Source organism: Oryza brachyantha, chromosome 7 (assembly GCF_000231095.2).
Source record: "Oryza brachyantha chromosome 7, ObraRS2, whole genome shotgun sequence".
Lineage (NCBI taxonomy): Eukaryota > Viridiplantae > Streptophyta > Magnoliopsida > Poales > Poaceae > Oryza > Oryza brachyantha.
Window position 1 is genome coordinate 16,888,293 of NC_023169.2, and position 14,166 is coordinate 16,902,458.

Here is a 14,166-nt window from a genome sequence, read left to right on the forward strand (position 1 = left end):
ATAAGAAAAAAATATGGTGCTTCTTTTTTTCATTTTCCATTTTTTTTTCTGTTTTTGAGGCCGTGACAGCGATACTAGTATTTGTACCGGCGAAAAAGACTTCGACACTGTTGCATCTGGTGTAAAATATTTTTTTAATAAAGATTCTTACACGATACGTCTAAAGTAATTTTTTTTACATTTTACTAGTAATTCAAATGTTTATATCATTAATAATTGTCAAAAGATTAGAATAATCCCAAAATTCAAAATCTTCATTACAGGCAAACTGGTCACTTGTGTTCTATTCTGAACTTCTAATGCCGTTTCATTGGCAATATACCACTACTTCAGTCCGGAAATTCTCCAAGTGATCAGAGTAAACGCTGGTCTGAATTACGACCTAATAGTATTCGCCAGTGACGTCTTATGTTTGATTACTTACCAGATAATCTGTGGACCTAGCTGTAGTACTCTGTATTTGCCAGCGACGTCTTAAGTTTAATTACTTACTAGATAATCTATCGAAAGCTTTTTTATTTGAATCGCGATTTTACGAATTAATTACGCGCCTAGCCAATGGGTGCGACTTGATAGAAATTAATCATGTGTAATGATGGAGTATAAAAGTGGGGCATATGACAAGTCGACTAAATATCTATTTAGTTGGAGAAGTTTCAGTGAAGACTGACTCATCAAGGGATGACGCACATACGCTACCCGATTTGACGAAGCATCAACTTAAATCGGTAATTACAAGTCAACTTTAAGCTAACCAGCTACTACTACTAACATGCAACGTAATCACACTATTTAATTAGTCGCCTATGCGGTGAAGAGCGCAGAATGATGAAAGATCAGGTGCGGTAGGCGAAACAAAATAACATGGGGATAAAACATTTATATATACACTGACCAATCTAAAACTACATAAAAAAACCTCTAAATTTAAATTTTAGTTTAGAATTTTCTCTAAGTGAGCTTTCGTCATCGCGTAACCAGAAATGCTGTCTTGTTTTTAGAATAGTTTGAGTTCCCGACTTCCCGTGGCGCATACGACTGAGCAACAAAAAGCACGGGCCCAAGACACTTTGGGCTGCTTGAGAGGTTCAGGCCCATATAAGTTGGTGGCAAAAGGCTGAGGCCCAATTGAGTTGGCCCATGGGCTCTCTCGATGGACACATGCCAGCCCACGACTAACCAAGAGGTTTTCTTCTCCATTTCACTCCCCTCCCCGTCTTCCTCAATCGTGCTGATGAGGTGAGGTATCAAAATTTTGCTCTTTATTCGTGTTTAACTTAAAAGGATTTCACTGGAAGATTAAAAGTAAGTACAGTATATTTTAAAACATTATTGCATCGTAGTCTATAAAAATAGAGAATAAGTGTATTAAAAACAGATAAAGTGAAGGACAATTGTATTGAGATTAGATAGCTGAGAAAAGTGAATGTTTTATGTTATATAAGATACTTTGGCTCTATCTATAAACTAATGTGCATATATATTTATATATTTAAATTTATTAGTATTAATATAAATTTATAGAAAATCAAAACAGCAATAATAGGCAAAAATTGTTTGCACTACACTACAAAATTCGAAAAATGCAAAAGCGAACGTGGGAGGGCGACGAGCAGAGGCTTCCGAGCCTCCGATGGTTGGGTACAACGGGTGGACGTCCACGGCTCTGTCCTCTGGTTGGCCGGTCGGACTTGACCTGATCCGGTCGCATCTCCGCGATCCGACGCCAGGACGTACGGCTCGGTGACCCGACACGTCGCACCGCGCGCGTTACCAACGTGAGGCCACAGTTCGTCCGCCACGTAGCCCAACCCACCTTGTCCCGACCCGTCACGTGGCGAAACGAGCGATCAGTCTCCGCTTCGTCCCCGCGAGCTAGCTCTAGGCTCTAGCCTCTAGGTTGGTGGTGGCGCACCCCATGGCCGCCGCCGCCGCCGCCGCAGCGAGCACCGCTCGCGGCAGCCACCGGCCATGGACGGCGCCTACGACGAGGGCAAGCCGCGGTGTTAGTATCAGCACTAGCAGCTGCCGAGTCTTGTCCCCCCCTGCGCCGATCTGCGCGAGAGGTCGTAGCGCCATGGATGCCGCGCCGCGGCGGGAAGCCGCCGTGGCCAAGGCCGGCACGGCGGATGCGCGGCCTTCGTCGTCGTTGTCAGACGCCGTCTCCTACTCCTCCGGCATCTCCACCGACATGCCGCTCTACGAGCCTCCCGGGGTAATCGGCAACCGACGGCCTCCTGATCTCTCTCTCTCTCTCTCTCTCTCTCTCTGCATTTCCAATGGATTGATATCCCGACGAGATGACTGGAATTTCGTCGGCGCGGTGCAGGTGTCGTTCGACGAGTACCTCCTCGACCGCGCGCGCGTGTTCCGCGCCATGTTCCCCGACGAGAGCAGGAGCCAGCGCCTCAGCGACGTGCGTAAGCAAACCACCAGCGATCTCGCCGGCGACGACGCTGGAACTAACTGAATTCCTACTACGCGTCGCGCTCGTGCAGGAGGAATGGAGAGTCCAGATGCTGCCGCTGCAGTTCCTCCTCCTCACCGTGCACCCCGTCGTCGTCATGCAGCTGCGCCACCGCGACGGCGTGCTCGACCTCCGAATCGTGCGTACATGAGACTAGCAAAAAAAAAAATCCAATTACATCTGCTTCGTGCAGCGCCGGTGAACCATGTGCGCGCCATGTGTTTGTTTGTTTGTGTGTATGGGCGCAGACGGAGTGGGAGCTGCGTGGGCTGGAGCGCGGCTACGCGCCGGCGAGCTTCGACCTCGGCGTCCGCGGGTCGCTCTACGCCGACAGGAGCCGCGGCCGCCGGGCCTGCCGATTGAGGGGCCACCTCAAGATCTCCATCACCTGCGTCCTGCCGCCGCCGATGCGCCTCGTTCCGAAGGACGTCATGCGCGGCGTCGCCGAGTCGGTAAGTTCGTCGCCGCACGACGCCGTCGGCCAGAACATTTCGGCTCTTTTTTGGGCGGTCTTGAAGATTTTGTGGCATGCAGGTTCTACAGAGGCTCGCCGAGAAGATGAAGAGGGACGTCGACGTCGGCCTCATAGCCGACTTCCAGAAATTCCGGCGGGAGAAGGCAGCGGCCGCCGCAGCGACGGCGAAGCTGAATGCCATACCAGACAGAAAACACTGAAGCCTGAATGTCTGAAATTCTGAAGAATCAACTGCAAATGCACTCGTATGTAAATTCATTTGCTTGTGTCAAGATCAAGATCAATTCTTGTAAAATACAGAATTTTCTGCAAAGAATATTACCTCCAATGCATAGTGTCGTAAATTGATAACCTAAGATTTTTTTTCCAAAATTTCTTGTGTCGCATGAAAATATTTGGATCAAGAACACCTGGAGTACATAAAATGGTCTAAAATAGTTTCAGGGTTCAATCTGACAACTGACATATACAGCAGCACAAGTAAATTTCAGGAACAAAATACGCCAAGGTGACTGACTTCTCTTCTAGCGAGTAAATTACAATTATAACGAATGCCATATGCATAATTTACATGGACCAGCTACTGGTGTTGATCAGAGGAGGAGGAAGAAGACGACCGGCGACGCCAGCAGCAGCGCCCGGCGAGCGCCGGACATGGCGCTGACGGCGCCGTCGAAGGGGGTCAGGGGGCTGGTGCCCGGGCTTCCGAAGGTCGACGGCGACGACCCGTTACCGAACCCCGGCGTGAACGGGCCGACGGTGGAGGGCGCGTTCGCCGCCGGCGTGGTGCCTCCCGCCATGGAGCTGCGGTGCATACGTGCTACATGTCAGCAACGGCGTAATGGTTGACAGATTTCTTGTTGCTCGAGAGAGAAAATGCTCACCTTCCTGAGAAGACGCACTGCCCTGAACCTGAAACAATGAAATAATTTGAGCCAGAGAAGCTTTGAATGACATATAATATTTATTTGACTTTTAAACATATGGTTAACCATTTCTTATTTAAAAAACTATAGTTATCTTTTGACATGTAAATCATTAGATGTGCTTCAAACATGACCTATATTTTTCATATGTACAGATCAAGCGTGTCAAAGTTAACAACATTATTTATTAAAACCTGGATAGAGTCTAATTTAGAGAATTTTGTGAAAGGAGCTGAGGCCAGAATCACTCAACTTCGTCTCCTTTCTATTTCTTCGATGATTCTTTTCTTTGACGATATAAAGCAAAGATCTTGCGAGTTCTCAAAAAGACAAAAAAAAAAAACTGAAATTGGCAGACATTGCACAAGTGCGTGCAGCAGCTGCTTACTGGGATCGGCGGCGGTGGTGGTGGCGGTGCCGTTGAAGCTGCAGGTGGCGCCGGAGCCGGCGTTGCGCTGGTAGTAGTCGTTGTAGGCGTAGGACGCCAGCGCCGGCAGGTTGTTCTGCTTGTAGCACGGCCCTCCCGGCTGGATCGCCGCGCAGTTGGCGTGCCCCTGGCCGCACGCCCAGTTCAGCCCCTCCTGCAGCGCCGCCGGGTCGGCGTTCTGCAGCGCCACGCAGAACAGCCCCGTCGCCAGCGACCGCCTCTTGCCCTCGCCGCCGGCCGCCTCCGACGCCGGGGCGCTCTCTGAACCGATCGCCTCGGCGTCGGTGCTGCTGCTGCTGCTGCTCTCAAGAAGACTCCCTGTGTAAAGTTTATGAAATCAAACTCTGGAAACTCTGAGAAGAATGAGCTTATTAAGAGCATAAAAAATGTCAAAGAGAAGTGGTGTTGCTCTAGTGGTACAGTCATCTGAATGTTAGTTCATGTACAGATTTATAAATGGCAATGAACTCCTCATGATGGAGTATATTCAGAGATTCTTCAGGTTCAGTATAGTAATTTTCAGACAAGCTAAGTAAGTAGTAGCCTGTTCATTTTTCACTGTAATAAATTTATGAAATGAACTCTGAATACTTTAACAAGAAACTGGGAGCTAATGAGCTTGTTAATCACACAGAAACATCAAAAAAACACAGTCATCTGAAAGTTAATCCTTGTTCAGATTCAGAAATGGAAGTGGGCTTCCAATGCTTAAGTGTTCCGATTAGTAGGCATATATTCAGATATTCTGCAGGTTCAGTAAAAAGAGGTACTAGAAAGTTTCAGCCAAGTGCAGCATGTAGTAGCCTGTTCATTTTCACTGGAGAGAGACATGAGATGAAAAGGATGGCAAACAATTCCATGCTAAGCAAAGCTTCACATGCACACTTTTGGATATTTTGCTTAATGTCATCCATTTCAAGGTGTCGCTAGGAATCTCAATAAATGAGGAAAAAGAAAGCGAGAAAGCTACACTACACACCGTATGCATTTGAGAGGAGAAAGACGAGCAGAAGAATGCTGCATCTTTCCCATCTTTGGGCCAACATTGTACTGCTCCAAGAACCCTCCACGATCGACTGTAACGATAGCAAAGGTTAGTACAAACTACAAAGTCAGAACAGTGGATGAACACTGCCTCAAAAATTCAGAGATGAACATGTTATCTGAAGAATTCAGAGATATAGCATAAATAGGAACACAATGTGAGAACTGGTTTAGCCTTAGCCTTGAGTTAACCCAAGGCTTAGCATAGAATTAATCCAATCCTTGTACCTTACTGCAATACAGCATATGATGCTTTCAGACCAAAATTGCATATTCCCACCTTAACACAACAGAAGTTCAGTAAGAGACGTCTTTGGGAAAGCGAATATAATGAAATGCGTCATCGTCAGAGGAGAAATTTTAATCCCTTGCTATTGACTCGCTACCAGGTGACATGATTCCTGTCGGCACGAACTAATATCACTATTCATGTAGTTTAATCCTAGCTCCGACAACCCTGACAATTTTTTTGCAAGCGTGAACTGGAAATTTTAGGACCTGAAAGAATTTAACAAACATGAACTGGAAATTTTAGCTGCACAAAAGTAGCTTATGTCCACGGAATGCAAATGATCCATGGAAACTAAAGCTATGAATTATTGTTGAAACTGAGACATCTAGCTACATGGCCACCGAATTGTTGATAGCACATCAAAAGATTCTACCTTTTGTATGAAGAGGGAGGTATGGACCGTGCACCTTTCACTAATTTGTGCAATAGCAGTAGAGATGACTAAATTGGCGCAATTCATATCTTAAGCAATATAAATTTTCAGCTGCTAAAGCTAGCTTTTGATCCAATGAAAAACAATGCAAATTTATTTACAGAACAGACCAAAGGTGACAGACTGCTATTCTATAATTCTGTGATGTCGAGTGAAATTTCACTGTTAAAGAAAGGGGAAACAGTCGATCATGTTCTGCTAAGCTTAAGCTGAAACAGGTTGATCGTGCTGTTGATAACACAGACTGCCAAATATTTGCAGGGAAATTAGCAACCATCAAAGGTTATCAGAAGAAGAAAACAAGAATTCCAGAACAGAACAGAGCTGACAAAGAGCCAACAGAGAGCTGAAGATATCAAGAACCAGGAAACCTAACTCAAAGCAAGGAGCGATGATTCGCAAGGGAACACAGACCAAATTCTTCAGATCAATAAAAGGAGAAAGGAAAAGGTTCATCAGAATCTCTGCAAGAACATGATTCTTCTTCTAGGACTTAGAACAGAATATCGAGAAGAATCGTACCCTTCACCACCAAGTTACTGATTTGTTCCAGCTGCCAAGAACAATCTCCTCTCTTCTTTCTTTCTTTCTTTCTTTCTTTCTTTCTTTCTTGTGGACAGAGCTCGAATTTGTGAAGCCTGAACCCTGAATTCGTGGGATATGAGCAGACCCTAGCAAGAAAACCTGGATATGTGGTCTTGCCCTGCCTTTTATTGGCACTAGGTGTATAGCAACAGGAGAGTAATTAGGCTGATATTTTGCTCCGACAACAGATTAGAAGAAATAAGTATAGGCTAATACTGCCAAGAGATGATATGGGGTAGAGAGATAGTGTGTGTGAGAGAGAGAGGAGATGGTGTAATGTTTCAGACTTCAGAGGAACGCAGAGTAGTTGGGTGACAAAAAAAAATTAACGGATTTTCTTTCCTGTTGTGATTGTGGTGTATGTGATTGATTCTGTCGCTATATATAGCGTGTTCCTTTCCAAGCACACGATGGTATATACACAAACGGTGTGCTGCAAGATGCTACTGAAATTCCTAAATTTTCGTATGAAGAAATACTACTGAATTTGTGTGAATTTGAATGATCTGTCATCTATGGATTGTGGTTACGTGGGCCAAACAGGAAGAAAGGGAGATAAAAAAATAAAATGACACAGTCACACAACATAGACTGATCGCTGTTTTTTTGTTCTACTTTTGATCAGTGATCACCAAGAGTGGATGATGTGCATGCTAAGCCTTTTGATGATACACTAATGATCAATCAATTTGGCTTTATTTCACCTGCACTTTCCCTGCTGGGCTGCTGGCCACCTCCACTCTGATGAAGAGCAAGCAAGCAACCACCAAAAAGCACAAGCAGCATCTTCATATGAAACTCGAAAAGGTACAAGAAAAATTTTGCAGCAAAGAACGTTCAAAAAAGCTTGAGTTGTGCAAAGCCCCAACTGCTCTTCCCGGATCAATTATTCACATGCTCGCATAAAGATCATGAGTCCATTTTGCTTTCCCTTCATGCATGCATGCCCTTTCTCTCTTCTGAAGTAAACAAACAAAAAAAAAACAAGACTTTGATGCATATTCAGTTCTGAATTCTCTGAGTTACCAAATGATAGTGATGTTCATCTTTCAGTTTTACTATATTCTTCTCCATGCATCTCGTATCTTATCTCTTGCTCCATACTTCCATACGCCTATGGGGGTGTGCTGTGTACATGTGGAGGAAAGATAGTGGAACAGGTGGTTGGGACTAGCACATCAAACATGAACAGAGTCACAATCAACTGAGGCCAATCGGTGGATTACACATTGGGTTCAGACCATTCCAGGGTTTTCTCATCCCCATCACCTTGATCACTTAAATTGGTCCTAATCTAGGGATTTTTTTAACGTGCTAGTATAAATTATGGATGGGTGCTAATCTTGAATGCTCCTTTTGCGTTATTCTGAATTAAGTTTTGTCATCTGAACATTTCCATGTTTCTCCGTACCTATATGTAACCTTAGCTCTGAACCTTTAGAAAAGTTGGCTGCCTAGGAGGAACTGTGAGCATGACAATACCTATGTTGATGGTATTCTCAAACTACATCAAATATATTAGCATAGCTACTCAAACCGTGAATGACAAATCGATAGAAAGGAAATGTTATCATCATGCGCAGGAAGCAAGAATATGTTAGGTAGATAGGCCTTAGCCCTTGGAGAGGGAAGGAATGCATGCCAGCTTGAAACCAAATGAACTAACTCCTCCAATTTTCTATGTTACCAATTTTTTCAGTGTTCGATACTATTGACTTTTGAATATAATTTTGATCATTAGCCATCATTTTATTTAATACTAATTTATTTTATCATTAAAGAAACTATAAGTGTGTCTTACATTTTTGCATATGTGAAAAATATTTAAATAAACGATTAATCAAATATATTAAAAAATTAATAGTCAAACACAGAAAAACGGAGGGACTACCGGTCTACTCCTCTTGGTATATAGATTACCACCTTGCAAAATCTTGTGTCACCAGGTCAGTTCCTAACAATTCAAAAATCCAAATATTCACCAACCTAGGGGACACATCAAATTAATATTTAGTACTTTAAAGCACAAAAACTACCAAAAACTTTCTGTTTGAAGGTAAAAAAAACATACCCAATAGAACAACAATAATAGAACATGAAAAAAGAAAGAAAGAAAAGAAATGGCTCTGGGTTTCCTACCTTTCAGCCTTTCCGGGCCCAAAAGGCACAGGGCCAATGAACGACCTAACAATCACGCGGCCCACACGGCGACGTCCACCGCCCAGCCGCATCACCTCGTGACACGTGTCACGATCCAACGGCGTACTGTGCCGGCACTACTAGTAGCCTTTCATAGGCGGCGCGAGCGCGACGCGTGGGCGATCCCGTCGCCGATTCGCGGCTCCTCCGGAAGCTTCTAGAGCGGCGGTGGAATCCAAGCTCCCGCGGCGACGAGGGCACGAGGCGAACCAGATTAGGAAGAAGCATTCCTCTCCCTCTCCCTCTCCCTCCTACGGCTGATCCGATTCGCCAGCGGTAAGCGTGATTCCGCCGCTGTAAATCGCTGCCCTCTAGCCGTAGGTCCGTCGGTTTCGGTTTGGTCTTCGAGATGATTGCTCTAAAACGTACCCTACGGGAGGCGTTGTTGTATGAGCGGTAGCATCATGGTCGATCGTTGTGTACGGTTTCGGTTTTAGGTTATGATTTGGTGGTGGTTCTACGACTCTAGGGTGGGTTGGGTCTCAAATCTAGTAGTTGTTCGTTGGTGTGCTTGTATCGATGGGCCTTGATGGTTAAACGGCCGTGGAGCTTGGTAAATTTGTGGGTTTGTAGTGGCGTGATGTTGTGTGGTTACACTGAAATCCCATGCACAACACACAGACAAGTAGTGGTGTTGGCGGTTGCATCTTGCATGTACTTGCAAAGGTCTATGCAATTATTTATATTTGTGGTGGTTTTGGATACTATACCTATATGTTTATGTTTATGTATCACGTACTGTTGATGTGATTAATATAAAAGTAAGGGTTTAGTTCAATTAGAGCGAATATCCTTGTTCTATGCTCTTGAGATTCTTGATTACCCTTTTTTTTTTTTTGAATTTCTAGTGTATCAGTGCTACTACTACATTTGTTAATTTACTGATAGTTTTTAAACCTTGACCTGTTGTCCTAGGTTGATATGGGAAGAGGCTACAGTTACAGCCCATCGCCACCTCCAAGAAGCTACCGGAGAAGGGCAAGCAGCCCGATTCCCCGTGGTCGTTATGGTGGTGGCGGTAGAGATCTCCCAACCAGTCTTCTAGTCAGGAATCTTCGCCGGGACTGCCGGTAAAATTTCTTGAAATTTCCTCTACTCGGTGATTGTGAGCGCACAACTTGTACATGTGTTGTGTATGGAACTTTTCCAACCACTACTTAAAACTAAGTATTTACACAGTATTGTTATGCATCTGCGATCTGTGGCATTCTCAAGTTCTTTTGTGAAAAAGATAAGCTTATTTTGTGAGCCTATACATGTCCATTTGTTGCTATCAGCATCATATACTCCACATAGATAATTGGATTACTAGATTTCGATATTTACAAAATTTTAGTTCTGGTATTAACTTGTTTATAGCAGCCAAAAAAATATATGTACCTTTGAGTTGTATGCTGCATGATGCATGCCTTTTTTTTGCACACATGGAATTTGGCGCGAAAAATGGGCATCAAATTTAAATGCACCCCTGAATAGGAAATCAGGCATTGAGCTGATGCTTCACTATATGCTTGGTTGTGATTCTTTGTATGTACTGCAGTGGTTATTATGTTTTTCCTCTTAACCCTTATAACTCCCTAGTAAATTATGAATGCAGGCCAGAGGACATTCGTCGGCCATTTGGACAATTTGGTCGTCTTAAAGATGTTTATATTCCAAGAGATTACTACAGTGGGTAAGTTGCCCATTTTAGACTAGTATTAATTGGCATTTACACCTGCAGAGGCCACTTAAAATTTTATAGATGAGATTTATGCATTGACATGAAAAAATGCACTGTGTGAACTTAAAAAACGTGTGCTCTAATTTTATTAGCAGACATTAAAATACTTCTGTCATCCACTTGAGATTAACAGTGAAAACAAGTTTTTGAAGACACCAGTCTTTAGTGGCGCAAGTCTGTTGAAGGGAATGGAAGAAACTAAGAGTTGCAAGTTAAGAGATATGCAACATAAGTATTAGAGATGAAGAGAAGAAATATAATTATTGGTTTAAGAGATAGTGCAAGTCATGAAGAATTTGAAGTCTATATGTATAGTCTGACGGGTGCAAGGTCAGCAGCAGAGTGCACTTTTGTTTTACTTAATTTGTATTCCATGCTGTGCAACCAGGCAAAGTTTTATAGGTGAATTTGTTTGGTTGCTGGGTGTTGTATTGCTGAAAACAGAAACTTTGACATTTTTCAGCCAGATTGTTATGAATCTTTATTCGGAAATCATTTCATTGTCTTTTACAGGGAACCAAGAGGATTTGGATTTGTCCAGTACTATGATCCTGATGACGCTGCTGATGCAAAATACTACATGGACGGGCAGACTATTCTTGGCAGGGAAATAGCTGTTGTATTTGCAGAGGAAAACAGAAAGAAGCCTGCTGAGATGAGAGCTCGTGACAGAATAAGGTTCGTTGTCCTGTCCCCCTATGGTGTATACACTCCAGAAGCATAGCTGATTCAGTTTATCTTCTTGCACAATCTGCAGTGGCAGCAGAGGTCGTTCCTATGACCAGAGATACTCTAGGTCACCTCGATACTCTCCTCCTCCAAGGGGATACTCTCCACCTCGAAGGGGCCGTTCGCCTTACCGCAGCCCAAGCTACTCGAGGTATGAATATCGTCAGGCTTGAGCTACTGTTTCATTTCACAATCACACACCTGAACAACAATCTTGTCTTGGGGCAGGTCTCCTTCGCCTCGGTATGCAAGGCGAAGGATGAGAGAGAGGTCCTACTCACCTGTTGACAGCAGATCCAGATCAAGAAGTAGGAGCCCCATAGATGAGGGATACGGTGGATCCACACGGAGAGAGAGGTCGCTCTCTGTTAGCGGATGAAAGCGTAACGCTGAGGTCTAGTGCTACGGTCGATCTACGAAGTAATGAGAGTACACTACTTTCTATGGCTTTGCGAACCATATGTCCATTATGTGCTGTCGTGCTGTAGTAGTATCAATAACTTGGCAAATACTAGCATTATGTCGTTATGCCTTGTGATTTGTGAAGTTCTTGGGGGCCTGTTCGACAGGCTGGGCCACTGAGGAGCGAAGAAGGGCATCATGGGACAGGCAGCCCGCTGAGCCCAGCAATGCTAGCAAAAAACGAATGCGAATAACCGCTCTATGCATGTGTGGGATCAGTGGTGATAACGAGTCTAACTATTTTGCCTATATATTTTGCCTATAAAATTTGTGTGGGATCAGTGGTGATAACGAGTCTAACTATTTTGCCTATAAAATTTAAAGGACGAGTTTAAAACGAGTTGAAAATAAAATTATATAGGGTTCTAAACTAAAACTAGAAAGCTTGCGCGCTGGTTGGCCGCTATTCATATATATATATATATATAATATTTTTGTTAATATTATTAACCTTTTTATTATTAAAGGGTTTTCATTAACGATTTGTGTCTTTTGGTCAAATGTATGTCTTAGAAACTAACGATACAAGTATAAAAAAACAACATGGAGTATATATAATTTACTTTTTTTTCGAATCAGAACATGGAGTATATATAATTTACGGTCTTCTGTTTTCTTAAAAAATATTATATTTAGAAGAGAACTTGTGGCTTTTAAGTTTTGTGCTTGTAAGATAGATGGAGCATATATCAAAGAAGCAAAGCATGGCCGATTTGATTATTAATAAGATGAGGGTAAATCGGAGGTTTTGATATTTTGTTCTTAATAGCCATAAATTAGACAAATTGTTCTTTCTTATTTTATACATTTAATAATTTAATTACTTTCATCCTTCCTTTATGCCTCTTATCCTAAATATGACCTTTTTCTAGAATGTCTTCCTTCTATAACCAAATATTTAGGAGACTAAATACAGTAAATGCAAAGAAGTTTGGTGACTTGTATTATTGCTTGTGCATATTGAAAGTGTTATTTAGAAGTTAAAATTTCATGAATTTCTGTAGAATTAGTTCAATTTCTTTAACTTTCTAAAATCAATATTTTTTCTCTCTTTTTTCTTTTGGTACATTTTAGGGTTCCTTTGTTGTGTAAAATCATAATTGAATTATTAAATTTGTGATGTTTTTTTTCAAAAAGTGTTCTAGTTGTTGTTTGCAAACGTATATAATTTAGGGTATGCTTGGTTCCAAGCTGTTCGTAGTGTTCCTATTTATTTTGGCAATGTTGCCAAATTCTTTTAGCAAGATTGCCCAAACATAAATTTGTATTGATATAAAGGGGTTGCCAGTAGTGCTATGATTTTTGGCTCCAATTCCGCTAAATGATTATGGCATTGCCAATTGTTTAGCATGGTTGAGTTACCTCCCTCTGCCCGAAAAAAAAATCATATATCCCGATGCACATTTCTCCCGGCTGTCTCGGCGACGGAGCTCGGCGGGGTCGGCGATGCGTCAGGGGCGGCGAAGCTCGGCCGCGGCAGATCTCGAGAGCGACGTGCGACCTTGGCAGGCGCGTCGGATGAGACCAAGGCAACTCCAGATTGTAAATTGCAAAACCCAGGCATGTGAATCTTCTTGTGCACACAAGTGAAAGAGGCAAAACTTTATCCGTATTACATGGCACATCGCCAGATCTTGCAACCGATCCAGCGCAGCTCAGTTATCAGAATAAACCCCGTATAGTTTCTACATCCTGTTATCCTCACCAAGATAAACCACGTTATCAATCTATATAGAAAGTTAGCCCAGCCAAAAATGGGTTAAGTGGAGGTATAATCTAAGCCTCAATCTAAAGATCTTTGTTTTTCCCTCTAGATGAAATCCACGTGAATTCTTGCCCTTCGAAACGAAGAATTACAAGCATAAAAACATCGAATTTTTTATGTCCCAATCAAGAAAACAAGTACGCATGCAAGGACACACACCAATTGAATTTGTTGAATTTAAGGTAAAGAAACACAAATTTTCTTCCAAGATTACGTGGATGTATCCCATCCGGATCCCACAACAAAATAAAATGAAAAATGCCGATCCATTTCAAACCAGAAACATTCATCAAAATTCTCACACAGCAGCAGCCCCAAAACAACACAAATCTTTTCACATACAAAAAGGGAAGTAAAAAAAAAAAATCAGCCAAACATGATCTAGTCGAACCCGCATCCAGATCACCTAACAATCAACACAGAAAAATGAGTGATTTTTACTCTCCTTTTCTTTTCTTTTCTTTCCTAATCCCTCATGACCAACCAACCTCGTTCTTGAGCATGTGGAGGAGCGTGGTCTTTTTGGCGTTGTCGAGGCCGAGGAACAGGATCTTGGCCTCTTTCTGCCACAGCCCCAGCGAGACGAGCACGCGGTAGAACCAATCCACCAGGGGCATCTCCACTACGCTCCGCCGCCCC

At 43.0% G+C, this 14,166-nt stretch overlaps 3 protein-coding genes across 6 annotated transcripts; 2 read left to right on the plus strand and 1 right to left on the minus strand.

The window, feature by feature from the left end:
* Positions 1-1,837: 1,837 nt before the first annotated feature.
* LOC102701285 lies at positions 1,838-3,561 on the plus strand. Of its 3 annotated transcripts, XR_005812180.1 has the most exons (7): positions 1,838-2,215; positions 2,330-2,416; positions 2,499-2,606; positions 2,716-2,919; positions 3,002-3,187; positions 3,381-3,450; positions 3,540-3,561. XR_005812180.1 is itself a non-coding variant. In XM_040525971.1 (6 exons), exons 1-5 carry the CDS (start codon positions 1,919-1,921, stop codon positions 3,140-3,142), a joined length of 837 nt encoding a protein of 278 aa, XP_040381905.1. In that variant the 5' UTR covers positions 1,838-1,918; the 3' UTR covers positions 3,143-3,187; positions 3,348-3,439. The 3 variants fall into 3 exon arrangements, 2 of the variants coding, with proteins under 2 accessions (XP_040381905.1, XP_040381904.1); XM_040525971.1 differs by lacking the exon at positions 3,540-3,561 and having other exon boundaries at positions 3,348-3,439; XM_040525970.1 differs by lacking the exons at positions 3,381-3,450; positions 3,540-3,561 and having other exon boundaries at positions 3,002-3,270.
* Positions 3,368-7,006, minus strand: LOC102700160 (glucan endo-1,3-beta-glucosidase 4). Of its 2 annotated transcripts, XM_040525973.1 has the most exons (6): positions 6,587-7,006; positions 5,568-5,619; positions 5,275-5,371; positions 4,257-4,613; positions 3,827-3,854; positions 3,368-3,746 (listed from the first exon to the last, which is right to left on the minus strand). In XM_040525973.1, exons 2-6 carry the CDS (start codon positions 5,583-5,585, stop codon positions 3,536-3,538), a joined length of 711 nt encoding a protein of 236 aa, XP_040381907.1. In that variant the 5' UTR covers positions 5,586-5,619; positions 6,587-7,006; the 3' UTR covers positions 3,368-3,535. The 2 variants fall into 2 exon arrangements, with proteins under 2 accessions (XP_040381907.1, XP_015695126.2); XM_015839640.2 differs by lacking the exon at positions 5,568-5,619 and having other exon boundaries at positions 6,587-7,003.
* A 1,942-nt stretch (positions 7,007-8,948) lies between these two features.
* Positions 8,949-12,043, plus strand: LOC102700444 (serine/arginine-rich SC35-like splicing factor SCL33). The gene is made up of 6 exons (XM_006657937.3): positions 8,949-9,124; positions 9,764-9,918; positions 10,446-10,523; positions 11,085-11,249; positions 11,329-11,451; positions 11,529-12,043. The coding sequence occupies exons 2-6, from the start codon at positions 9,770-9,772 to the stop codon at positions 11,677-11,679; spliced, it is 666 nt and encodes a 221-aa protein (XP_006658000.1). The 5' UTR covers positions 8,949-9,124; positions 9,764-9,769; the 3' UTR covers positions 11,680-12,043.
* Positions 12,044-14,166: the final 2,123 nt, after the last annotated feature.

Bases quoted from the DNA above. Each gene is read 5' to 3' on its own strand.
- LOC102700444 (XM_006657937.3), top strand. From the start codon at position 9,770: ATGGGAAGAGGCTACAGTTACAGCCCATCGCCACCTCCAAGAAGCTAC. The intron at 9,919-10,445 runs GTAAAATTTCTT...TTATGAATGCAG, and splicing joins AATCTTCGCCGGGACTGCCG to GCCAGAGGACATTCGTCGGC. The intron at 10,524-11,084 runs GTAAGTTGCCCA...TGTCTTTTACAG, and splicing joins CCAAGAGATTACTACAGTGG to GGAACCAAGAGGATTTGGAT.
- LOC102701285 (XM_040525971.1), top strand. From the start codon at position 1,919: ATGGCCGCCGCCGCCGCCGCCGCAGCGAGCACCGCTCGCGGCAGCCAC. The intron at 2,417-2,498 runs GTGCGTAAGCAA...GCGCTCGTGCAG, and splicing joins GGAGCCAGCGCCTCAGCGAC to GAGGAATGGAGAGTCCAGAT. The intron at 2,607-2,715 runs GTGCGTACATGA...GTATGGGCGCAG, and splicing joins GCGTGCTCGACCTCCGAATC to ACGGAGTGGGAGCTGCGTGG.
- LOC102700160 (XM_040525973.1), bottom strand. The intron at 4,614-5,274 runs GTGTGTAGTGTA...AACTTTACACAG, and splicing joins TCTCCTCTCAAATGCATACG to GGAGTCTTCTTGAGAGCAGC. The intron at 3,747-3,826 runs GTGAGCATTTTC...TATGCACCGCAG, and splicing joins CAGTGCGTCTTCTCAGGAAG to CTCCATGGCGGGAGGCACCA.